The 26,723-nt window shown below is 37.8% G+C and overlaps 4 protein-coding genes across 4 annotated transcripts in view; 2 read left to right on the top strand and 2 right to left on the bottom strand.

Annotated features, from left to right (window-relative positions):
- LOC115626607 overlaps positions 1-26,723 on the bottom strand; it is a 150,974-nt gene that overhangs the window by 70,048 nt on the left and 54,203 nt on the right. The window contains exon 3 of the mRNA XM_030522000.1: positions 21,172-21,348. The gene's annotated coding sequence lies outside the window, so the exon portion shown is untranslated. The remainder of the gene's footprint in view (positions 1-21,171; positions 21,349-26,723) is intronic.
- LOC115626622 lies at positions 16,130-16,503 on the bottom strand. The gene has a single exon (XM_030522020.1). The coding sequence runs from the start codon at positions 16,418-16,420 to the stop codon at positions 16,199-16,201; it is 222 nt and encodes a 73-aa protein (XP_030377880.1). The 5' UTR covers positions 16,421-16,503; the 3' UTR covers positions 16,130-16,198.
- On the top strand, positions 17,603-19,909 carry LOC115626610 (heat shock protein 60A). The gene is made up of 2 exons (XM_030522003.1): positions 17,603-18,549; positions 18,990-19,909. The coding sequence occupies exons 1-2, from the start codon at positions 17,677-17,679 to the stop codon at positions 19,806-19,808; spliced, it is 1,692 nt and encodes a 563-aa protein (XP_030377863.1). The 5' UTR covers positions 17,603-17,676; the 3' UTR covers positions 19,809-19,909.
- Positions 21,848-24,283, top strand: LOC115626613 (very-long-chain (3R)-3-hydroxyacyl-CoA dehydratase 3). Its single transcript, XM_030522006.1, has 4 exons — positions 21,848-22,134; positions 22,219-22,570; positions 22,918-23,263; positions 23,790-24,283. Exons 1-4 carry the CDS (start codon positions 21,967-21,969, stop codon positions 24,115-24,117), a joined length of 1,194 nt encoding a protein of 397 aa, XP_030377866.1. The 5' UTR covers positions 21,848-21,966; the 3' UTR covers positions 24,118-24,283.

Genomic DNA, 26,723 nt, shown 5'->3' with positions numbered 1-26,723 from the left:
GATTGTTGAAAAAGCAAACGGACAAAAACTGCAGGGCCTCCTTTACAACATAGTATTATGTAGCTACAGACATTATAATTAAACAATTACAAGAAATTTGTAAATTAAACTAAAGTATATACTCATGTAGAACATTCACGAAACTGTTTGTGCTGTAGAAATTAGAGGACCGCAAGCATGACAAGGGCTTGGGTGGGATCGGAATTAAAGAATGCACACAGGAGCATATTTACTTTGTTATTGTTATTTCATAGATATACTATATAATTTAGGAAAACTTACTTATACATAAAAAACAACTGAAAGAGGGCCAAACAATGCTGACATTTACGACTTAAGTATTAATAATAGTAAGAAGTGAGACCAAATCCCTTATGTGCTCAGACCCGAAGAAGAAAAACAAATTCAAGGGCTACTCTAAAACGTCGTTAGAAGACCTTCAAGGTCTTTAATTGATATTTTAAGGATGAGATTTTATTATACTCTCTTTGCCCAAAATCAAATGCCATTCAAATGGCCATTTCATAATAATTGAACATTATGCCATCCAATCCCATAAAGCACTGAAATCTAAGCCAACAATGTGCCGCATTTGCATGCAACAACAATGCCAGCACATACATATATATATATATATATATATATATATATAGAGAGAGAGAGAGACAGGCAACCACAACGCAACCACAACAACATGGCAACAAGCGTCGAGCATGACCATGAATCCTTGCACTTAGAGCTTACTAAATAATGCAACCAACTGGACAGCCCGAAAATACCTGTCTGACTAGCAGTCGCAGTCATAGCCATAGTCGTTGCAGTTGCAGCCACAGTTGAGTTGAGAATGTATCTTGTAGAATGTGCTTGTAGAAAACCATAAACTGGTGTGCTTAGAGCTCTCAGCAATATGGTTGATGTTGCTGTTGTTTCTGTGTTGATTGTTAGGCATTCCACTTGTACAAATGAAGTGCACTTGAGATCTTTAAAGGAGGCTAGTCAACGTCAGTGTCGATTGAAAGCGAAAGTGGATGCTGCTGGCTATGTTGTGTCAGCTCAGAAATGAGCATCTGGGGAACATAAACTAATTAGTTTGAACTAGCCAAGGCATACACTCTGAGTACAAGTATGTATGAGTATGACAATTCATTTTTCGGTCAGGCCAACATTTTTAATTTGCTTGCAGACAAGGTCATAGGCCGCAACAAGGGATTTGCAAGTCCCCGCCCCCGCCGCCCCACCCACTTGTGACTTTTGCATTTGCGTCACGCGCTTTGAGGACCAGGCCACCATTTTTAATTATTTTTATAACACATTTATTTTAAATGCAGACAACGCAGACAAAGAACAAAGTGAAAAATGCAAAAGACAAAAGTCTTGGGAATGCAAATGAACAAACGACCCTGGCAGCAATGGAGGGCACACACACTCACACACACTAACACACATACATGCATGCGACACTTAAGGCAATGTCGCAGTCCGCAGTATGTTGCAGGTAGTTTTTCTAGCGTTTACTCATCATGCAAAAGGGATGCCGAGGGGCAATGCCAGAGGCTGCTTAAGTAGGCGTTGAGTGTTTGCTTCCTGGCAAACAACAGCAACAGCAACAACAATAACGACAACAACATCAACAATGCCAGCCGCAGGCACACAATGTCAACAGCTTGCCTTGATAGAAGCAGCAGAAGGGTGTGGGTCTCAGTGTGGGTGCAGCCTTAACGCTCATAAGTAGGCTACAGTCTTTGGCTAAGAAAATTGCTAAGGCTGCTGATGCCTTTGCTGATGCTGCGACTGCTTCTGCTTCTACGTTGTTCTGCTCTGCTCACTGCGAAAACAAAGCAACACTTAAAAGTTAAAGTAAACGGAAAAGTGTGCACGCAAACGAGTACAAGTAAGCAAATTTTATGGACAGGGCTGTCGCAGCTCGGCAAAAAGGAGCAACAGTAGGGACAGTTTTTATATTGAGTGAAGTGATAGCTTAAAATGTTGGCCAGATGCCTTATAGAATCTGTTTGTTAGGGATACTTAGCAGGAAAATTAGAATTTTATGACCCAAAAAGAAGGATTGTTAATGCAACGTGGTGTATATAAACAGGATACGGATTTCTAAATAAATGAGTGTATTTTAGGAAGATTTTTTACTTGATTTTGTGTTAAATGCTTGTCAAAGCACTTAAGAACTGAAAGATCTATAGAGCTGCACTGCAGCTTGCTTTTGCGGAATACATTTTCATGTGCCATAATGTGTTCCTAACGAAGACTAAAAATAATATCCTTGGTGGATAGATTCCAAGCCAAATTCTGAAAGAACTCAAACATTTATGTAGATTTAATTTAATTATTTATATAAAATTTAAAGGAGTTCAAAAATAAAATAGGTAGAAATTTAGTTTGTCTTTTTGGTCAGCAACGACCCGATTCATAATCCAATTACTAAGGACATAATACAAGTAACCTTAGACACGAGATTTCCCTTGAGAGTTGACTAAAATTGGGCAATATTTTTATGAATTTATTCTTTTACATAAAAAAACTTTTACGAGTAAATCTTATAAATTAAAATTAAGGCAGCAATTAAATTTACGTATGATACAAAAGAAAAACCTTGAAATATAATCGAGTTGGATTTAACATACAAAAAATGTAATTAGTTTGTCTAGACTACAATGGAACGAGAGTGTAGGACAAAAATTATTAGGCATTAAGGCATTATTAACCACTGCTGTGGTAGTAAAATACATTTTTAGAACAAACACAACCACGGAGCCCTTGTCTTCACTCGAGCTTAAATGCAAATTAAACTTAATAAATTACTGAGAAACAATTACGAGTGTGGCTAGCCTAGAGAGCTTAAACTAAAGCGCAGGCAATAAACAACTTTAATGCATGCCAAACGAGTTGTTTTCCCAGCTGTCTTTCTGTGCCGCTGATTCATTAAAGAACATTCGCCACCACTCTCTATGCCAATAAGCGTAAATTTGCTAAATGCACATAATTTTATTTATTTTTTTGGCAACGTCGCTCGAATGCGGCCTAATCTGTGCGACTTAATATCCAACAAACAAAAGCAAAACTGATAAATATGCTTAACATCTAACGAGAAAGCAGTGGAAGGCAACAGACATGGCTTGAAATATGGTTTATGACAGTCGAGCCATATTAAAAAAACACACATACACACAAAAAACCAACAACGGCTGATGAAAATAGTCTGCCTGCCAGCGTGCCTGCCAAGTTGTTTGCCTGCGTTACGGCGCATAGATTTTTATGGACCAGAAGCGTCCATGGCCCTCAAAGCGACTTATGCAAAAATCTTAGCACTCAACGCGGCATGGGCCATTGCATTACAAGTTGTTGAAAGTTTTTAAGTGGCATGTTTGCTTGATTTAAGCTGATTGTATGAGCAAGGCCCCCAAACCAGGACTAACAACAAAAGTACTTGTTAAGTACAATCGCATGAATATCTTCGATCTTAATAAGAAAACTAAAGAGTATACATAGTATCCAACTTTGCAGGCGACAGAAAATTGCTGCAAAGCACTGCTTTACATATGAATTATTGCAGGAAAGAAAAACTATAACAATCAACTAATTTGCAAACATTTAACGAGTTCTGTGAAGCCAAAGATTATACCTCTAAGCTTACTCGTTAATTGATATTGATATATAGAATATCAACAGCTACAAATAACAATGTTACCACAATGACACCGAAACGAAAAATGCGTTAGTAAAAGCGCTCTAATTGATTAAGGATTAATACATCCAGAAGGCTTGTCTGCTTCCGTATGAGGAATCGAAATAACATCAGACCACTAAACTTTTATACTAAACCATTAAAGTAAGCTATAATACAAAACTTTTATATACGTCTATAAGTAACATACAATTTGGCTAATTTGAGAATAAAATAAATAATATCCTTGCCTTTATTGTAAGTGATTTAATTTAATTAAGTATGGAATTGACATAAAAAATTGGTTAACCCCCGACATTTTCAAGAATAAAATTCGACACAGCATATAACTTCAACCCTGACATTATCGTACAAAGAAGGCATTGAAAGTGCTGTTTGTTTAATTAAATAAATAATAATATTTTAATAAACATTTGACTTAAACACAATTTAAAACAGCAGTGTCGCTTAGTTAAAGGAATAACTAGGAATGCTTGATTTTTCATATTACAACTATTACCTAAATCTTTAAGCCCAATATTTAAGCATTATTTGTCTACGATTTTAATCATTTTATGCTAAGTAGAAACTTCAGATTTACTTTTCAACTTGCTTGAATCTCATGGGCAAGTGCAATTTTAATTCACTTGCCGTTGACTTTTTAAGAAGAACTATTGACATCGCTCTATTTTCATTTTCAGAATGTGCATCAACAAATTCCTGGGACAAAACAGAGGGAAGGAAGGAGGGAGAATAGAAGAGCAAATCTAATAAGTTTAGCCCACACAAACGAAAACAAACTGCTCCGCATTTATCTCTGCCGCAGAAATGGCTGCCATATTTCATTTTAAATGCAGCACCTGCAGCTAGACAAGTCCAGAGACTTGTCAAGAGATCGGGCAGCGTGGGCAGAGGGGCAGAGTGGCTCGAGAGAGCACACATTGAAAACAAAATGTCAACGTTGAAAAGTTCTGCAGTATGGAACAAGAAAAAAGACAGAAGCAGCCAGGCCGCCAGGCAACCAGCCAGTCAGCAAATGTCGGCCGACCGCAGCAGCTGTAATCAACAACATCAGCATAAACTTAACAGAGGCAGACAGACACGTACACACACACACACACACACACACACCCACACAAAGATTATGGAAGAAGTGGCACACAGACAAACACCATAAAGAAAATCCGTGCAAGTTTTTTTTGCATTCAACGCCTACGTGGACAACAACAGCAGACGCGAATGGACTGCGTGGGCGTGTGAGCGGGAGAGATATATCTAATAACATTAAGTAGTTGGCGCGTCGTTTGAATTATGACCACGTTTTCAAAACACAGCCTTCCTCGATACTCGCACTCTCATTCGCACTTATATCAGGCTAGAGCCAGTCTTTTTCTCATATTTAATTTCTATCTAGTTTTCGCAAGCCCTCAACTTTTTATGCATCAACTTTTGCGTGGCTAAAATTGAATTTTGAAATATTACTCGACAGCACGACATGAAGCGACGCGCCTTGAAGGTCGACACGGCGACCTGACCAGGCGCAAAGGAAATTGCAAAATATCGTTCACCTTTATAGGCGATATGTCTTTATGTGTGCGTGTGTGTGTGTCCCATTTGATGGGCAGTTCACTTAAAATAGAGAAGTACATGGTAAATGGTGCAAGGAAGTGTTTAGACAGCGTCGCTTATGATTGATGTTACTGCAAATATTTAAAAAACGAACAGTTACTTCAGCCTTCAGTATTTCAAATCTGTAGAAGCAGCAAAATTAAGTTGCAGTTAACAGATAACAACCAAGATCAAATAATTCCGGCATCAAGAAAACGATAATGCAGTTTGTAGAATTGAGAAAAAAAACCATATTTTTCACAAACGCTTAAGCCTATTTCTACCCAGTTGGAGCTGAAAATGTTCAATATCGCTTCTTGGTGTTCATCTACACTACTATGCAAAGACGCATAGTTACTTGGCCCATTAAGTACTTATATGCGCAAATGGCGTATTTGTCTAAGGAAAACTAATGGTCATTTCGCCAAAATGTGTTAGTGTCGGACTTATACGTAGATTTACTCTTTTATATTTCTTTAAATTTTGGTATGTATTTTAAGTGTAGAAGCCTTGACTTTGATTTGTAATCGAAATTAAGCATATTATATTAATTAAAACAAAATTAAAACAGATTTGTTTTCAATCACACCTAGTCGGTATAATGTTATTGAAACTAATTAAAACCTGAAGAGAACTTTGATTAATTGGCATATAGTATTTAAATTTATATTATTTTTTTCTGTTTAATCAAAGCATTGAAGCCGTGCATTCAGATTAGCACCTTAACAATACATGTTTACAAATATAAAATAGCCTAACCTCGAGCAATATTAAATTTATTTTGCACTTCGCTTTCCATTGCCTATAGCTAGATCATTAGCTGCCTACGTTTTTGTATTCGCAGTTATAAATATTTATTTCTCCATCGCTTTTTAATTTCTATATTTGGCTATGGCAGCGAAAAAAATAAACTGCAGCATGAAAAATTCCAATTATTTTTAAAAGCATATACCTATTACGTCATGAAATTGGTTTTTTTTTTTATAATTTAAAAAGCGGCCTATGATTAAAATACCACCACCGCCACTGTATCTATCTATCTATCTGCTTGAAAGATATCAGCAAGCATTCCAATTTGCAGCCTGTCTAGTTCTATTCCTATGTAAATATGGATAAAATGAATTTCATCAGCAAAATAGAAAGAACCCCATACTGTTCAAAGTTCTGCCAACATTTGCGTATTCATCAAGCAATGTTGACTTCGCTCACACTGCAGATTTCATGTCGTCGTCATGTTGCAAAAAAATTTATTTAAAAAAAAGGCCAAAGGCAAGTCAAGGAAACGATCTCATACACACCTACATACTCGCATATGGAATAACCATAACTCTCAACACTTCAGAAACAGTTTGTGCCGAAAACAACACCTGAACAAAGTTGCTTTAACGCTGGCGGCAATGGCGACAGCGACAGCAACCCATGCGAGTTGGCAAACTTTTCGCAACCAAGTTTTCATTTTCAGCATTTCTTTTTTCCATTTGTTTATTTTTTGGTTTTGCATTTCATATTTCGTTGTTGTTGGCACTCAAACGGGTAGTTCTCATACTTATGGCAACAGTAACTAGCCTAATTAAAAGGTATTAGCGTAATTGCTCGTAAATGAGAAACGTACTTGAGAAGTACACTGCGCATAAAAATTACGTATACGTAGGGTAAACGCCGAAAGCTAAATGCACGCTCGTTAGCCACATACAAAACACATTAACATATACTTGTATATATGTTATTATAATGAGCAATATATATATATATATATATATATATATATATATATATATATATATATATATATATATATATATATATATATATATATACATATTGTACAACAATAAAAAGCTAGTTAAAAATCACTTCATTGTGCAATGCAAACAATACTCCTACTTGCTTATATGCTATATATAATCGATATGCACGTCCGATTTTATCTATATATACATATATAAATGTGTGTGTACGTGTATGTGTGACTGTGGATAATTAACTTATTTAGCGCGTGCCGTCCACAATCGCACTGTGCCATTACCAATTGAAGTTAACCCCGTTCACCCCTTTGGGGAAATATAATCACTTTTCACGTTTGGACGCCATGGACGCCATTATCATTTTTTTCACGCCCGATGTGTAGGTGGCTTTGTTAGCGCTATTATTATCGTTGTTTTTGCTGTCGTTGACGGCTGCTACCATGTTCATACAAATAGGTATATAAATATACATATATACGAGTACACTATATAAGTATATATTTGTTCATTTTTTGTTGCATGCAGCTTGTCTGTTTCTTGGTTTTTATCTCTGTATGTTTTAACTTTCGCTTCGTTTGCTTCAACTCATTTTTTCCGCATTATTGTAAGAGCTTGTGGCAACGTTTTTAGTTATATAAAAATTTAAACACAACAGCAACCATATAATATGCATTAAGTTTTGAAGTTTTTCATCTACGCCTGCACGTGCTCTTCTAAGTGACAACGCCCCTAGGAGCAACACATTCATGAATTCATGCGATTCATACAATTTCAATTATATCCACTACTCTCCTTCTTTTGCAATTATTTATGGGGATTGTGTAATAAATTGTGCCTTTGAATATTCAAATATGTTGTGCTAACATTTTTATTGAAGCTAAGTTTTTAAAACAGAATAATTGATAAGATAATAGTTAAGAAAACAAATCGATTATTCTTAAGAAGCTTGTCATAACTTAAAAATAGCAGCACTTCCAATTACAAATTAGTACTTCGAAAAAGACAAAGCCATTTTTAAGCATTCTTCAACTCAGAGTTTTTCAAATAATTTCCACAAATAATTTGATTGTTTGTGTGAATGAATATCAAATCACAGCTTGAACATTTGGTTGCGAAACAGGCAGGCGGCATTCGTCTATTATTACTATAATATAGGAAAGAGCAACTCTTCCTCTTTTATACAAACCTACTTTCACAAAACAATATACCCTTACACTTTTCAGTGTTACATAATAAAACATACAACTGTAGAATACGATTTTGGTACGTTGGTCATATTGGCCAACTTTTACAAAATATATTTGATTAACAATCATTGTCATTATGTTCATCGTTCAAGTCGTCCAATTTCTTGTATGCGTCATACATTCCTTTTGCACATTTATAGAGTTGATAAACTTTAAACATTGCTTTTAAAATATGTAATACTCTTGTTATTGTAAATGCCGTAAAAATTATCCCACCAAGTGTACTAAGTAAAGGAATTAAAGCAACAATTGGTGCTATAATTTTCTTTTTTTTAGTTCTTGGTTGTAAAAGCTTCACACAGCTCCTTAATTCTGGGTATTTATCTACAACTTTTTTTATTGCCCACGCCATTTTAGCCTTTATCGCTGTGCATTTGATGAATTTTCGTAATTTTCGGAAGAAAATTTTTTTTTTGGTTTTCAGAGCAGATACTTTTCTTTTACTCCGAATAATGGCCCCAGATTCCGAACTTCTAAGTCTCTTGTTCAATTCAGTTACATTAGGTATATTTGTCTCCGACTTTGTTCCTGTTTTAGCGGTGACACCCAGCTTCTTTTTGACAATTCCTCTTTTGCTTTTAGGTTTATCTAGATCGTCATTATCTGCATTTAAATGGTGGGTTTTTAAAGAACCATTCTTGACACGGGCGTCAACATGCGATTTCATAATTACATCATCATCCATTCCTTTATGATAAACTTCATCCGATGACGTCTTAGTATTATATTTTTCAAGCATACCAGTGGGCCTTAAGTCTCTAACTTTAACTATCTTCTTTAAAGTTTTAGCTTTAAAAGATGCTTGAGCTGCCTGATAACTATCTCCATTTATTTTTTTCTGTATTAAAGTTGACTATATAATGGAGGAAAAAACGATTCTACTATCTGAAACCTATAAGTTAAACTCGAACTCACCATCGCACAAGTCAGAAGCAGCGATAAAAAAATACATTCTATCTTCCACATTTCAAAGCAGGCGAAAGACTAAAATCTCTTAGTTCTAGGAACATATATCCAATAAGATCTAAAGGAAATATTTACGAGTGACCAGAAAAATATAAACGAAAGTCTGTGTTTCTAATGGCTTGAACCGAATTGATTATTTCATAGCGAAGTGTTAGGGTACATCAATGATCAACAATGTGGGAATGGCTAAAGCTATGGCATATTTTGCTTCGGACTTTTTTCTCGTATAACGCAAACCTTCCAAATAGTAGACACAATTGAACGAAGCGGACGTTCTACAACGTCCACGTGTCGATAAACGCGTAATACCATAATAATATAAAACAAGAAAGGAATGCTAAAGTCGAGCAGGCTCAACTCTTAAATACAGGTGGTACAGGACCACCCCACAAAAAAGTAATTAATTTAATTAATTAATTTAATTTAATTAATAAACTGAAAAGTTCTTCTCAAATATCGATAAATATTTGATTATTATATACTTATAATATAAATTCCCTCATTATTTTTTTTTATAGATATATACAATTTTTAGGTTTTTATTATAATTTTTATAACTGAACTTATTATTTCTGGATCGAAAACAACTGATAACTCTCATTTGTTACCCATAATTCGTTGTTATTGTTATTATTGTTATTATTATTTGTTATTTATTTATAATCCTTTTTAATTAACATAGATTTTGTAAATTCATATTATGTATTATTTTCGATTTTTATTTTAATTTAAAAAATTCTTGTTTATTCTCTCTGGAATAGTATTTTACTTTGCAAACAATATTTTAAGAATCATGTTAATTTAATTCTTCAATGCAATAGAACTCTGAATTAATTTATATTTTAAGCGAATGTCCTAATTTATTATATCAATGCCATCGTTATTCAGGGCTTTATTTATTGTTCGATTTAAAACATTATTTATTGATTGACTTCTCAATTGTTGTTTTGTTGTTGGTTTTCACATTTGCAATTGTCACTCATACGTCTGTCCTGCAAAGCCTGTCAGCCAGTCAGTGTGTCCGACTGGCCGGACAGACGTGCGAGTCAGAATTGTGAAATTTGTAAATGAAATCGAAACACAAAACGTGTATAAATCACATTTCGCATTACATTTATACTGCAATTTCTGTATTATTTATGCACAGCACACATCGTTGATGATTAAATATGAATAGCATTATTTATTTACACATTTGTTAAGGCAATATTTACGAAACTATTTTTAAGGCGTAACAGAAATGGCAAATTTCACTTTTTCTCCTCCTAACTGCACATTTGAATATATTTTTGTAAATTTTTTTTTGTATTTGTCGTATTGTGTAAAAAAGTGTAGAAATTTGAAGCGAAATTCAACGGCAACGACAACGACGACGATGGCGGACGACGCGCGTGCAAACTGCTGGCCAAAAACATGGGCACAGGACAAATGGCGGTGGCCACGGCCTGGCTGCCTGCTGGCTGGCAAATCGAAACGTTGCCCAACGTTGCCGACGGCCACGGACGAGGACGAGAACAGCGAGAAGCACACGCGCGAGGCACTACAACAAAAACACGACTGAGGCGTCCAGCTAAGAGTAGTGTTCAGCAGAGGCGCTGCCACTAACGGCTGGCGAAATTGAAAGCGAATTGAAGAAGCAAGCGTTGAAATGAAATTGAAAGCAATCGTCGGCTCCTGGGCGGACGGCGCACTGACACAGTGGATTGCTCGGTCGGGCTCTTGCTCGGTAACGGTACTGGCAATGCAGTAACGGCAGCACGTTTTGTTTACATGCCAAATTCTTCGGCACACGATTGTGCCGCAAATTGTGCGGTTGATGCGGCCTCAGCCCTGAGAGCGGTTCTCTCGCAAAAGCTCTGGCCAGTGTTGCGTGGGCGTACGCCGACAAGCGACAAACGACAGCTGACACCTTACTCTCTGATAACTTGCTCTCGTTCATGCACATGCTACTTGGGGGGCGTTAGGCAAACAGCTGTTTTATATTTTGAAATGCGAAACTTTGACTGCTCCCTTTTCCTTACACGTGCTCTCCAATTTGTCCTAATTCGCAATGACATCAAACTTTATGACATTGCCGCATCTCTCTCTTTTTCTCTCTTTTTTCTTTAATGGTAACTGTGACTCTCGCAGAAAGCTCTAGTTATATACTTACTGCAAGACTCGCATGTTCTCATACTTGTGCGTGCTCTGTTATCCTAGTTGACATTGTAAACATGACCAAAATGCATGTTCCCATAGGTGTGTCCCAGAACTCATAGGTATGGGTGAGTGAGTGGGCGGATGGGCGTATATGCGAGTGTATGTGTATGTGTGTGTGTTGTTTGTAAAGCCGCATTTCAACGTGTCACATTCATTTGCATATTTGAGCGCATTTTTCGTGTGGGCGTTCGCCTGGGCGCTGCTTCAGTTTCGGGCTTCAGCCTCAGTCTCAGGTGTAAAGCACAGATAAGTTCAACTTAATTAAAGTTGCAGTATGGGTCTTTGCTGCTTGTTGTATCTATAAATTATGCGAAAGTTTGGCTACAACAATACTATTTGTGGTTTAGGGGCTTTTTGTGCAAACTAATTGAAGCGGAAATGCTTGTGGATGGGCGAATCTGATAGCAGTAGTAGCACGGCAGTCAACATTTTTAATTCCACAAGGTTCTGACAAACAAAGTCATTTATGCGAGATTATAACGAATTTGTAACAATCCTGACAAAAGGCTCGGCCTCAATGACTCGTAAACTAACAAATTTTAGTTTATACTACATTGCATTTTAAATGAAATTTATTAAAAAGGCTACGCTTCTATTAAGGAAAAGTGCCTTTTCAGTGCTAAAGAAATATAGTGCACTGTACAAGTTTTATATGAAGGACCTATTTAAGGACTTTCTTCAAATTCTTGCGAGTAGATATGACACCCTCTCTTAATTTTCAAGTAGTTAGGGGTTAACTACTTTTTCAAGAAAACGGGTAATTTTAAATGTATTTCTAAATTTATGTTTATAAAAAATGAACATTTTAATGCTTACTTAAATACTATATTATAGTATAGTACAGTTTGTAGTTAGGGCAAGGTGCCTGGGAAAATGATGATCAAGAAAGGGTTGTCGGCAGCAGACGTACGTTTAATTAAGATAATCAACGCATTTTTCCCAGTCAAATTATATACTACATACTTGTATATATAAATTAAATATGAACGTAAGGTAGTGTTGATCTGACTAGCTTGTAAGAAGTTTTTACAATTTATTAATATATTTTTTTTAATTATTTACACTAATACATATAGATAATTTTGGTTCATTTTTTTTTTTTTCATTGAAACAGAATACTTTGCTGCACAAATACACAACAAATTGAATTAATTAATATTAGGCAAGACTTGAGCTATTGATTCTACAATTGGTTTGTACCTTCAAAGAGCTGTTAAATATTGCTTTTACTTGGATCTGCGCAATTCTATCTACGGAGCTGGCTGGGGGCTTTAATACGTTTCCACCTTAAAGACTAGTACTCGAACTGAGCTCTAAGTCGTTTTTTCAGCCTTTGGCCGAGCTATGAGTTTCATAAAATTTTCACCTAACGGCAAGCGTACATTTTTTCTGAACTGAACTGAAGGAAAACAAACAAACGAAGAAACAAGCAAACAGACGTGAATCGAAGAACATGAGTCCCACAACCTAAAAGTCAAAACTATTTCAGCAACAAGTTGGGCACACAATTGACAATTTATTATTGGTTTAATGGACCGCTGACTTCGCTCGATTTCGGCTCTGGGCTCTGTCTCTTCTTCTGTGCCCCGAGCTGTTCATTACAATTAGTGTCCATTTTCAATAAACGATACATTACGAGTAAGAGCGTCTGGCCGGCCAAGTGGCTTGGCTAGGTGTCGCATAAATCTCAAGTAAGCTCATTTAAGGCTTAAGGCTCTAATTGCCAATGGCAACTGTCACAAGAACTGCCTGCTTCCTTGAGCTTTTCAATTTTCAGTTCAATCGCCCGTGCGATTTTCAGAAGGTTGTGAAAAGCTCGTTGGCAACTATATGTGTGTTCAATGTTTTGAAAAAGCTTTGGTGGTTCTTGTCCGCACTTAACGGGGGTTGTTAAAATTTGCTTGAGGTAGGAATTGCTTTAGCTCAGCTTGTAAGCTATTGCCAAAATTTAATTGGGGTTGGAAATACTCGTTTGTTGAGGCTGATCAACCCTACTCTATGTCTATAGTATGTTGAGGTAGGGCGATATTTAAATGCTTAAACATTATTAAATAAACACTCAAATAAGTATGCTCGAACTTAACTTAATCGATTCCAAAATTCAATTACGACATCACTATTTAATGGCCCAATGTAGCTTATGAATAACATACATAGCTTATTAACTAATTGACGTGAAGTCCAGTTGAATGCGAGCTACGCTTTTATACAAGTTATTTTAAGTGAAAGGTTGGTGAAGTGGGGAAAATAATAACAATATAAATTGAATCAGACGCAGATTGAGTTCATCCAAAAATAATTTCTTCTGTTTGTTCTTCGTGTTCCAACTAATCGTCGTTTTCTTTAGCAGGCGTATGGTTAAAATATTACGATCATTTCCGCCGAACACTCCCTATCCTCTATTAAAGCCTACCTTTTTAGCTAGTTTTAACAGAATCGCTGAGCATGCATCTGTGAGCAGGGGCATACTATGCCTAAATAGCTAATAAATCAACAGTCTTTCGACTTTCTTAATAAATAAATAACAGTCAAGCAAACCTGACAATGAAATGCCCTGTATCCAAAACAAACTTACGGCGCTTGCTTATACTATACTATCTGAAGAAGCAAAGAGAAGAAAAAGTTCCGTATTTTGTAGAGGTAGTACTAGAGAAATTTCTTCCCTAATAACATACATACATATCTTCGAATTCATCGATTTGGATGAAATTTGAAATGAAAGATAAATTTATACAATTTATGAGTGTAAACTTTGCTTCATGTAGCTTTCGAAGTGTGGATAATATGACTAAATTCTGTAGGGAATAAAATTTTAAAAATAACTCGTGTTGGTCACTGTGTGCTGTGTGCGGTTTCCGCAATAAAGGCGTTTACCGAGACAGGCGGACATGTCAAGATTGATTTAATTCGTCATGCTGATTAGGAATATATATTCTTTATGCGGTCGGAGATGCATTCTTTTGCCTGCTATATAATATATAATATATAATTCCTTAGCTGCCATGTATAATTTGTTATGCCTGCAAAAATAAATATGAAAAGGCGATTTCATATTTATCAAAAGCGAAAAATTAACCATGCCACAATTCGGGTCAAGGTCATGAACAATTGATTACCAGTAGGACTCGTGCCATTTCGTCATTCTGCTAGTCGATAAAATCACAACAAACCCAAACACTTTTCTACCTAGAATGCACTCACAGTCGTACGAACGACAACAACAAAGCATGCTCGCTCATAATCTTAAATTAATTACAGCCCGAGGCTTTAGTCAGCAGAATGTCGGGTCGCTGTGTGCGTTTTATTGTACAAATAATTGAAGGTGTCACGGAGTTCAACGTTGGGGCACAACAAAACACCGCCTATTCAATTACAAGGTGAACATTAAATATTCCATTTAGACCTGACAGCTGATGGGTTAGTCTTGGGGGTAATTGGAGGGCAAGGAGTGTGGTAAACAGTATCTTCAATAAAACGAAAACATTTTTTAATTGAATTGGCTTATCAGTAAACAAAAAAAAAAAAAAAAATACTTCATTATAATTGAAAAGGTTTACTACAAAAGTTTATTGCTAAGAGTGTTTAGCGTATGCTGTCAAATAATAAACAGTTGATTTGGAAGAGACATTAAAAGGGTTACATATTTTTAAAAGAAAAGGCACATAATACCACTATTTGATTACAAGAAATAGAAATACTAAAAATGAAAATGATTATCACTGTTAATCTTTACATTTTAATACGTTTTTAGTAAAATTAATCATAACTTTAATAAAATTTGTCTAAAACCCGATTCTAAAGCGAAGTAAAGACGCTTTTCAGTTAGATTTCTCTATTACTTCTCTATTTCTCTATTACTTGTATTTCTTCTTAAATCAGTCTGTATGTATATTTTTGTATGATTTGTCTATCTGGATTCTTTTATATTTAAATGTAATTTTTTTAAAGCTCAATTAGCTTCTTGATATCGAGAGCAAGCATTAAAGTTCTTAGAATTTGCTTGAAACTCAATAACTTAAAAAAAAAAAAAAATAGGCTAACGAAATTGGAATTATATTAATGAAGTGTACAGCACGAAATAGAACTAGAATCAAGTGGTAGAAATATAACAAAAATATGACAATTCTTTTCTCTTATTTTTCCCCGCCTCATTTGTTAAAGAATATTCGCTTTGGCTAAGATTACTTGATGAACATAAGTTGATGCAGTTAATGAATCAATACTCTATATAATTGTTTGAATTGTTATTTTTTTATCATACAATAAACGAAGAATAAGTATATAAAGAAGGATTTTACTTGAACACATGGTGCACAACTTTGAAAACAGTTCCAGCGTTTTCTTGACTGATTAGACCAAACAAAACGGTCGATTCGTTTCATTTACACACTTGTAGTGCCAGCAATCATATATTCTGGGTCCCTGGAGTAGAGTATAGTATATGGACTAAACAACAAACTTACATGCAATAGCAACAACAACATTACAGGACATAGAGCGGCATAAAGTTGGCGCCAGCAAAAGCCCAAAAGCGAACTAACAAAATGGGCAAAACAAATAGCAAGTCGCGTCGAGTGCGAGAATTTGGGTTCGATGGGTGAATTGGTGGCGATGAAGTGAGAGTACGGGTGTCTTTAGTGTGGTGCTAAAAAGGGAATAAAAGCAAAAGGAAATGGGCGGCGTACAAGTACTTTGGCAAATTGGTAGCAACATGCAATCGAAAATTTATTTGTTTTTTGTTCTTTTGCATTTTCTGGCTAACTTGTTGCACTCACTTTGCCATTGTTGTTGTCACCATTTACCGGGAAATGCTGCTGCGCCGCCTCTACTTGCAACTGGGCCTTCGGTTGCGGCTCACTGTTGTTGTAAAACTCTGCCACGCTGGGCACCACCAACACGCCCACTTTATTCCGGGCCAGCTGCTGATGGGTGCGTCGATGGCGCGCCGGCAACATCATGCGATGTGCTACCAAAGCCATGCTTAATCAATTTTCCGCACTCACTATTTAAAAGCGGCAGCCCGAAAGTATGCTGCGAAAAGTGAACTGGAGCGCAAATTCAAAGGAGCGCGTCTGGCCGTCCCGCGTTAGCGTTAACAAAGCGTTCGCCGCAAACTGAAAGCAACATCGCAAAGGACCAACAAAAGAAAAAAACGGTTTTGCCAACCGACGACGCACCGGAAAAGGGAGAAAGAAATGTCTGTTGTGCTCTGACACATATGTAAATGTGTGCCTGTGTGTGTATGTGAGTGTGTGCGAGTATAGCTCGTATGGCGCTTTCTCACTTGCTCCCATTGTATTGGGCCGCCAGCATGGCTGTAATGCGATGTTTGTCTGTGTGCGTGTGTCTGTTTGCTCTGTGTGTGTGTGTGTGTGTGTTAAATGCCGCATGTTTGATGAGGCAGTGTTGTTGTTTTTCCTTTTCTTGTTTTTTTTAACGTTAATATTAATGTCTGCCGCGACTCGCTGTCTGTGTGTTTATATATGGCGACAGTTATTCAGCGTCTGTTGTAGTTTGTTTGCATCTGTGTGCGTGTGTGTGTGCGTGTGTGTGCGTGTGTGTGTGTGTTAGTTGGCTAACACGTGCATGCCACATTTAATAAACGAATGAGCGAGCGCCGAAAACAAGCCGGAAACATGGCACAAATATTATTTGTTGTTAAAATAACAGCAAAAAACGAGCAGCTAAAAAAGGCCAAAGCCCGACGAGCAAATGCCCTTTAAGGCCACTAAAGCAAATGGTTTGTGAAATAACAATGTGTCATTTCTTGTAAGTCTGAGCCATTCACTTATTCCAAGTCGGGCAAAGTATTTTAAAGAATCGGTTATGGATCACTTTCTTGTTCATAATTTAAGATAATTAATAAGTTCTTCATAATATATACTTTAAATACATATATGTACTCCTATACTTATCACCAACATATCAAAAGCTCAATGGGCTTAGGAATTCTGCAGAGTTGTTTTTAGTAATTTTTTTGGAAAAAAGGGCGAAAAGGGTACAAAGTATGAATTGCATTATTTTCTCGTACTCGTATTGAGTTGTGTATTCATGAAGTAATATTAGATATACACATCAACTACACTGCGCAAAATGTGGCAGTTGTTTGAAAAAAAAATTAAACTATTTGTAGATATATTTTAGTTAATTGGGTATTTTTTATAGTCTGTGGTTCGCAAAATTTTTACAATTCGTACGTAAATCAAAATTCCAACGTTAGACCCCGAAGCAAAGCATGTTACGCCGCTGCAAGCGCTATGGACAGAGCTTTGCTCACCAGGCTCTACGCTATTATGCGAAGGATGTGCGCTTTGGCGTCGATGCGCGCAATATGCTGTTAAAGGGTGTCGATGTTATGACCGATGCCGTGAGCTCCACTCTAGGTCCCAAGGGACGCAACGCCATTATAGAGCGTCTGTTGGGCTCCCCACGTATTACAAAGGACGGCATAACAGTGGCGGACAATGTGCAGCTGCAAGATAGGGGCGCCAATGTGGGTGCCCAATTGATTCGCCATGTCGCGAATAATACAAACAATGGAGTGGGCGATGGGACCACAACGGCCACCATACTGGCCCGTAGCATTGCGAGCCAGGGCTGCGAGCTAATACATGAGCGGGGCGCCAATGCGCAGCAGCTGCGCGAAGGAGTCCTGCGAGCGGCGCAAGAGGTTTGCGCAGCACTAACGCGCATGTCGCAGCCGCTGGAACGCATTTGGGAGGTGGAGGCAGTGGCACGAAACGCTTTAAACGGTGATGTGAAGCTAGCGGGTCTCATTGGCGATGGCATTTATGAGTTGGGGGAGCGCGGCGTATTTCTGCTAAAGGATAGTAAGACTCTAAACGATACGATTGAAGTGCTCGAAGGTGTGACTATCGAGCAGGGCTATATATCACCGCGTTTCCTCAATCAGCCGACAGCCCACAAGGTTGAATTTACCAATGCATTACTCTTGCTAACGCTGGTTAAGATCGAGCAGGTGGAGGAGATAATCCCCGCACTGGAATCAGCAAAGGATATTGACCTGCCGTTGGTCATTATAGCGCCGCACATTTCTGAAGAGGTGCTCAGCATGCTGCTGCTCAACCAAATCTGCGCAGGAATGCAGGTAAGATTTGTGATATGATATGCATAGATATTTAATCGAGGAAGCATTATGAATATTTAAGACAAAGCGCATATTTAAAACTCGATTCGCAGTAGTGAGAGAATTTCAAAAAACAAAACAACCTGTGCTGTCTATAAGCTGAAAGCACCTAGAAGTGGGGTATATATTCTAAAGTCTAGAGACGTATTAGGTATTTTTTTTAAGTTCATCAACAATATCAATAGGAATACCTTCGAAAACTTCAATCCATAAAAGCATTCAAAATTAACAAATAGCTTTTGTGGATGGCTTTTCTTTGTAGTCATTAAATCAATCAATCAATCAAGCCCACAACCTTTATACATTTTTCGGTTCTATTCAAAACTAAATACGAACGAACTGATAATTCCATGGATTACTTGAGGCACTTTTCTTAAGAGTATTCTTCATTTTAATTACAGGTGTGTGCAGTGCAAGCGCCTGGCCATGGAGATAAGCAGAAGACCCTAATGGAAGATCTTGCCATAGCCACAAACGGCAGACTTTTGGAAAATGTCGTGCAACTGCAACGTGTCGAGACCCTCGACTTTGCCATGGTGGGTGAAGCCGTGATCAGTGCAAAAGCAACGCATCTGCTTAGGGCACGAGGAGATCCGGACGAAGTGCATCAAAGAGTGCAGTATATTCGCGAGCTGATCAAAGAGGCCGGCACCGACGATGAAGTTAACGAGCTAAACGAGCGACTCGCAAGTCTGCTGGCCTCAGTGGCCATGCTCTATGTGGGCGGGGCCAACGAGATGGAGGTGAGCGAGAAAAAGGATCGCCTGAACGATGCACTCAATGCCGTGAGTGTGGCCATCAGTGATGGCATTGTGCCGGGCGGAGGCACGGCCTATCTGCGCTGTATTGAGGCCTTGGAAGCGCTGCCAACGAGCGAGAATGTGGAACAAAATATGGGTGTGGAAGTGGTCAAGAATGCTCTGCGCCTACCCTGCGCCACAATTGCCAGTAATGCGGGCGCCAATGCGCAGGAAGTGCTGATGAAGGTGATGCAATCGTCGGGCAACTATGGCTACGATGCCGCCCACAATGAATACTGCGATTTGGTGGAACGCGGCATTATAGATCCCACGAATGTGCTGCGTTCGGCCATAACCGATGCTGCGGGCATTGGCTCCATGCTGGCCACCACGGAAGTTCTAATCACTGAGCAGCCTATCGAAGTGCAAGTACCCAAGAATCAGGTGACGAGAGACTTGGCTAGTCTTATTGGCATGTAACGTGTTTTGGACGGCATTTCGAATCATTTTGGCAAGTTTTTATTCAATGTTAGTTAATAAAAACTAAGTGTATAAATAAAATGAAAGCATAGTATACTTTATACGATACGAGCTTTCAAATTATATATAATATGGCACCAGCACGCATCTGCTTTCAATGGCAACGCAAGAAACACTGGATTTATATATTTAAATCAGGCATCGATATTACTGGATCACAGTGCTTAGTCAGTGCTCTTTGTGATCCCTAAATAGACTTTAAATAAGCATGATTTCTGCTTATTCGACTATGCACAGCTTTTCGACCATATGGGAGTGAATTTAAAAAAATATATAAAAAAAAAGTCAACCCGTATGGCCTCGTAAGGAATGGGAGAGTCTACACAAAAAAATGGTAATCATTTGAGAAAAGTTTTGAGTTTTTGATTTAAGTATATCCATTAAAGAATATATAATTCCATAGTGCTTGAGCCAACACAACTTATACTTCATCTTCAACAACATTTTTATATTAAGAAACATTCAAAACAAATATTGTTGCCTTAAGGAAAGTCAGAATGTAAGAGGGGTTTTTTGTGACTTGACCTCTATTTAAAAGTATTTATATGTCTAACTATAATGTGAAGTTTTTTCGAAACCGGTGCAAAATCAATCTCAATACACAACACGTTGGTTTGACTTTCTAATTATATCTGCTATAGGGTATAGTAAAGCCGGTCGCGAGCTTCTTTAACATTCTTACTCGTTCTTGTTAAACATTCCCAAACCAACCTGCTGTCATTTGAAAGCGTAAACTCATTTGCTCTTACACGTGCAATGTCTGCAAGCAACCTTTCACAATCGTCATCACATCCGTTCCATTTATGTATAAGTAAATAAAAATTTACATACTCGTATATATGTAAGTATTTGCGTTTATGCACGCGCTACGTCATTAACGGTGGTTTAGAGTTCTTAAAGCGACATACCAAAACCACAACAGTAACAAAATAATATTAATATACACAATTAACACGCACACGATGCGTTGCAGTGCGTTGCTTTAAATGTTGTTGCTTGATTTGTTCACCTGTACATCTGTTATTTGCAAATTTCATATTCTAACACACACTCCTGCATAATTGAGTAGCCATTGGGGGTCATTTTCATGGATAATTTGTGGTTGTTTGGCGCCATCAAAAATTACATTTTAAATAAGGGACACAGCGAATTATAAAGAGCATTAGCATTCACAGATAAATCGTATATTCTAAATATATTCCATATAAACGTATATATATATAGGAATTACGGGTGGAAGCGCCTGAGAACTTTGCAATATTCATGCCTGTCAAGGAGAGCATAATACTGTATAGGAACTTACCTTCTGTGACAAGGAAAATGCGCCGTAAGCTACACCAAGCAATCGCAGGTGACGTCATTTTGTATAGCATGTGTCTAGATTTCTATATAATTGTGCCACACGTTCAGACCAAGTGCCTAACGGTTTTTGAGAAAACGCAACATTTTCCGTATGGAAAGGCCTGCTGCGTACTCTTGACTGTAAAGTAAAAAGTTAATATACAAATATTAGCACATAGCATTAAAGCCTAATGTTTTGGTAACACGTATGCTCCATGGTCCCTAAAATCTGGGGATCAAATTTATATGCCGCCAGTTTCAATTTATTCCTATCTTTATCCTATCTGGTGTATATCTTCAAAGTAAAATCAATACTTTTCTTTATATTCTTAACATTCTTTACAAAAATGAGCAATTTTGAGCCTTTTCAAATAATCTTACTTTTTACGTATATTTGTTCCGGCATATTATCATTTTCGAAAAAGCGTTTCAAATAAACCAGCCAAAACGTGTTATCAGCTGTTAGATAAAGCTCATTGCTACACAACACCAAAGCGTTTAAGCAACGCTGAGCTTTCTATAATCGTTGCATTCAAACAATCGGCATCGAAAGCCAAAGCCCTGGCAACTTAGGGATTTCCCAATAGTTGGCAGCACCATTTAACAAATTGGTTGTTATTGAGATACCCAATTGCACTCAAAACATTCTTTGTGCCATTTAATATTTAAAATAATTGTTAAGTTTAATAGGCCAGTCAAAGTTCAATAGTGTAAAAGTTGTGCAAGCAGGTGGTGACGCAAGTACGCTGAGCACGAGATGTCGCCCACAACTGCAAACGAGCCCTTGCGAGGCACAAGTACAATGCCGCCGGCGTCGTCCCTACGGCAGATAACGATGTCGACTCCGCTGCAGCTAAGTCCATTTGTTTATTGGGCCCAAACCGAACAAACATTGCAACTGAAAATTGATTTGAAAGATGCAAAGGTCAGCTGCGACAAGTGCGCGCTTATCGCACGCAATCCCTAGACAACGAAAAATCAATAAACCCACCCGTTCATTATTTGGCAGGGCGCTATCGCAGACTTCTCGGCCAACTCGTTGGCATTCAGTGCGCGCGGCTACGGAGCTCGCGGCGTAAATGCCTACAAATTCGATTTGCACTTTTATGGAAACATCAACGACGAGGATGCCAGCTTTGTTGTAAGTGACAACAACATTGATGTGCAAATACGCAAAGCAGAAGCGGGTTGGTGGCCACGTTTGGTGGCCACACCACAGAAACCACACTGGCTTAAGGTAGACTTCGATCGTTGGCGCACTGAGGATGATGCCGACCTGGATGAAAAGCCGCGGGATGTAATGAAGGACTATGAGAAGCAGTATGAACAGCTTCAGAAGCAGGAATTGGGTTACGTGAAGGGTGAGTTGTAATGCAATCGCTTTTCTTTTAATGTGTATACAGAAGTGACCAAATTTTAGAGCATATAGCAAGATATAAATAATCCTATTTGACAAGTTTGGATAAATAACACAAAAAACGTTTCTTGGTGAAAAATATATTTATGGGTCTTAGTAGAAGTAACACTATATTCATGTCATTCTGGAATACTTGTATTTCGAGCAGTTGATAAGTTTTTTTAGTTATTCTATTTCAATATTACCCTATTTACAACATCAAACAACGATTTTCTTTGCAATGTATTTTAATATTAAACAATGAATGGATATACTATATTTACAAACCCCCAACCAATTTTCTTCACACAGAACACACCAAAAAAGTCTATATGATCTTTTACAATCTGGCCATGTTCGTAGGCTATTTGTACATCATGCTGGTCATGCTCGTACTATATTACCGGGATGGAGAGAATAGCATACCCAAGACTTATGCGAACGTTGGGCAGGCTTTTAAATTTTGCCAACTACTGCAGTATTTGGAAGTTTTGCATCCGATATTCGGCTATACCAAAGGCAGTCCCCTGGTGCCTTTCTTCCAGATATCGGGGCGTAATTTTGTGCTTTTTCTGATGATTGAACTAGAGCCGCGAATGCAAACGAAACCGGTTGTCTTCTATGTGTTCATGATATGGTCGCTAGTGGAACTAGTGCGGTAAGTACTTAGACCCATTAAGTAATCAATTTATAAGTTTTATGCATGCAAATGATTGAAAACTGTAATGGATATGACCTTGTTTAAATATTCACTTGACGGAAGTCTAAAATTGGCAAAGCAATATTTAGAAAAAATTGTTTGTACCCACAACTTGTTTAACCAAGCAGTTTTCGATTTCTTCATAGCCTGTTCCTTCACCTCTTTTTTTAACGATCTTTGAATCAAGTTATTGTGTTTGATAGGTATATTTTAAAAACATAAATTAAAATATGCTTTATTAGCTTAAGAGGTTTTGTTAGGTTTATTAAGCATTAAGTTTCAGGGTTTTAATATACATTGGAAAAATTCCGTAGGTTGTATAAACCCCCATTGTTCAAGTGTAAAGTTAAGGTTTCTTTAATGATTGTATTTTTTTGGTAATTATAGTACAATCATTTCATTATTACTATATATCTAAAGCATTGCACCATTTCAAATAATTTTTATCACAATATATTAACAAGTCATCCTAATTTTTTTCTAGCTATCCGTACTACCTGACAATACTATTAAAACGTGAACAGGGTCTACTCACGTGGCTGCGCTACACCATCTGGATACCCCTCTATCCCATGGGCATTGTGTGCGAGGGTATAATTATTTTGCGCAGCATACCCTACATCGAGGAGACTCAACGCTTTAGCGTACAAATGCCGAACAAATGGAACAGCACCTTTGATATGGTCACATTCCTCAAAGTCTATTTACTGCTGCTGACCTTGCCGGGAAGCTATATGGTCATGTCTCATATGGCCAAGCTGCGTGCCAAGAAACTGGGACGCGGTCGTGCCAAGCCCAAGCATGCGGATTAAACCGCATTAATCTAAACTACTCATTGCAATAGGATCATTGCTCACTAATTTGTTTTCAGTCCGTTATTTGAAAGTTTTTTATTTGTAGTTTTGTTCAGTGCATTGAAGTGAGAAAACATGTTCATTAAAATGCATAATGAAAATTAAAATTGAAATTGCTTTTGCATTTGTGAGTATTTTTATTTTTCTCATACCAACAGGCCACGCGCATTCAGCATCAACATCTCCTCAATCATCTCTCTGATCTGCCTTTCGTCTTTCCGCGACAATCCAATTTGCACTTAAGGATGCGCCACTCAATTTGAAAGTCTCGACGATATCAATATTCAGTAGTCTATTCACTTTCTATAGTCTATTCACTTTTAAAACTATTGACGGTAGCACGGAGTAGGCGTCACTTCACTTTGTCGGCCACTTGTGTACTGATTTTGAAAGGAACTCTGTTTATCGCTTTTGTTACTTATTGTTTTATTTGGAATGTATGTGCGCTTATTATTATTTATGGGCAATATCCTTTAATTATGTGGGGAACATCAATCATGGCACAAATCTATATTTATTTTTGACAAAACGCACGCACGTTAATGGATTTTAGACGCGAGTGCTGCAATTAACTCAACAGCTCTTCCAATATTGTCACTGTTGTGCAAGATTGATGGACAGAAATGGCGCTATAGAAATGGTCAGCAGTTAATGGCAATCAGTGGTACGACAATTGACAGAAATTCAAAAAAACCAAGATATTTGATAAGATCTAATAGCATAGGGCTCAAAAAAAACTATTTTTACAGTACATCGAAATATTTGAAAAAATTTAAAAATAAAAAACAGTCCATTAAAATATATAGAAAATTAGACTTCTCTTTCATGTACGAGCATCTTACACAGCGAACAGTGGCTTTTGGAAATGCAAACTACAAATGGGGTGCAAACGAGATGATTGATGTTGAGCCGCAAATATAGCAAATTCTGTAGCATGAACAACTAATTTATAATCAGAGAGGGGAGATTTTATGTGCCATTCGGCTAGCTAGGCCCCGAATCACAGCCAATTTTAGTCAGAGGCATTAAAAGTAATAATTGGGTGACTAATCCTTACTATCGGCCGATGTGAAAGAGCAGTTGACTGAGTTCATTTGGCTCTATCCAACTCCTAACAATCAAACATATACGAAACTACCTACTGATACCTAGTAATTTATTAGCGGTAGATATTGGGATGGATATATGTACGAAGAAGGGTTAGTTAAGTTAAGTAGTAATAAATAGAGCAAGTAGAGGAGTGAAGGGTATTCGCTATTATAATACACGTATACTATGTCCAATTCACTGAAGTTTTTTTTTGTTAAATTTGTTGCATAGCGTTATTTATGTCTGATGCGGTGCTGCTGTGCCTATAAAATTGGTACCACTGGCGGCCCAGAGCTGCTGACCATGGCCTTCCCAGAGAAAATTTATCTTGCGCCCGCCGACTCATTTTTCGTGGCTAGAATTTTTCAGCCCTGGCTTATAATTCACAGTCATTTGCAGAAGGCGCCCAAAAAACGCTAAATGAATTATTCAATGCAGTTTCGAGTGCAGTTCTTGTTAGTGGCGGCATGGCTGTGTGTGTGTGTGTGTGTGTGTAGATAACGCTATGCAACGCACGAGGACGAAGCACATCCTGCAAATCCACAGCAGAGGAAGAAACCGAAGCGTAGCGAATTGCGTCTACCGTTCACCACCGGGGTTAACGCACAACTAATCACCGGCCCTGCCAACAACCAGCTAATAAGCCATGGCCAGTGCCATTGCCAGTCCCAGTAGTGCTGCCACTTCCTACTGGCCTGGTAAATGAGTTTTTGATTAATGTCGGACCAGGCAGACCAGCGACCAGCAACCAGCGACCCGCGACCAAAAAGGCAGCCAAAAGCACGTGCGATGGCGATTGATTTCCACCCGAGTGGGTGGTGGGTGGTCGAGTGGTGATGAACGCGCTGCCAGCTCAGCACGAATTTTGATGCAGACAAATGCGCGGATTTATTTTAGCTGGCAGCTGCTCTAGACTGTAGAATGGACGGAGGCTTGGCAGTGGCAGGATGCGAATTTAAGAGCAGCTGCCAGAAGTGCAGCATTCAACACTATTTTTTTTAATCATGATGACTGACAGTTCATATTCTGCTGCTCTGTTGTTTGCTTCCGAACCCTGTTCATATATCAACAGCGCCACTGCTCAACAATTGGACAGCACACGCGCGTTTTATTTATAATCCCGACATACACACGCACATCAATATATGTACAAGTATATGACACAAAAAAATAAGGTATTGAGTTGATTGAGAATCGCCAGGATCTGAGATAAATAGATTGTTTGCTTGTGTAACAATAATAATATGAAAAGCAATTAATGACACAACCACGCAACTGGTCGACTATTCTATGCGCTGTATATGAATATATATTCCTATATGAATTTATATTAATATACTTGTATATTAACATATTTTCGTCCACATTCCATCACTTTACACCTGATCTGTAATCTTATTGCAACCTTTAAGTGTTGGTAAAAGAAAACGTAGTCTTTCCAAACATGAATAAATGGCTCGGTGGTGCAAAATTTG

Source organism: Scaptodrosophila lebanonensis, unplaced genomic scaffold (genome assembly GCF_003285725.1).
Source record: "Scaptodrosophila lebanonensis strain 11010-0011.00,11010-0021.00 unplaced genomic scaffold, SlebRS2 tig00000085-arrow-pilon, whole genome shotgun sequence".
Lineage (NCBI taxonomy): Eukaryota > Metazoa > Arthropoda > Insecta > Diptera > Drosophilidae > Scaptodrosophila > Scaptodrosophila lebanonensis.
This window is presented reverse-complemented; position numbering and strand designations above follow the sequence as displayed.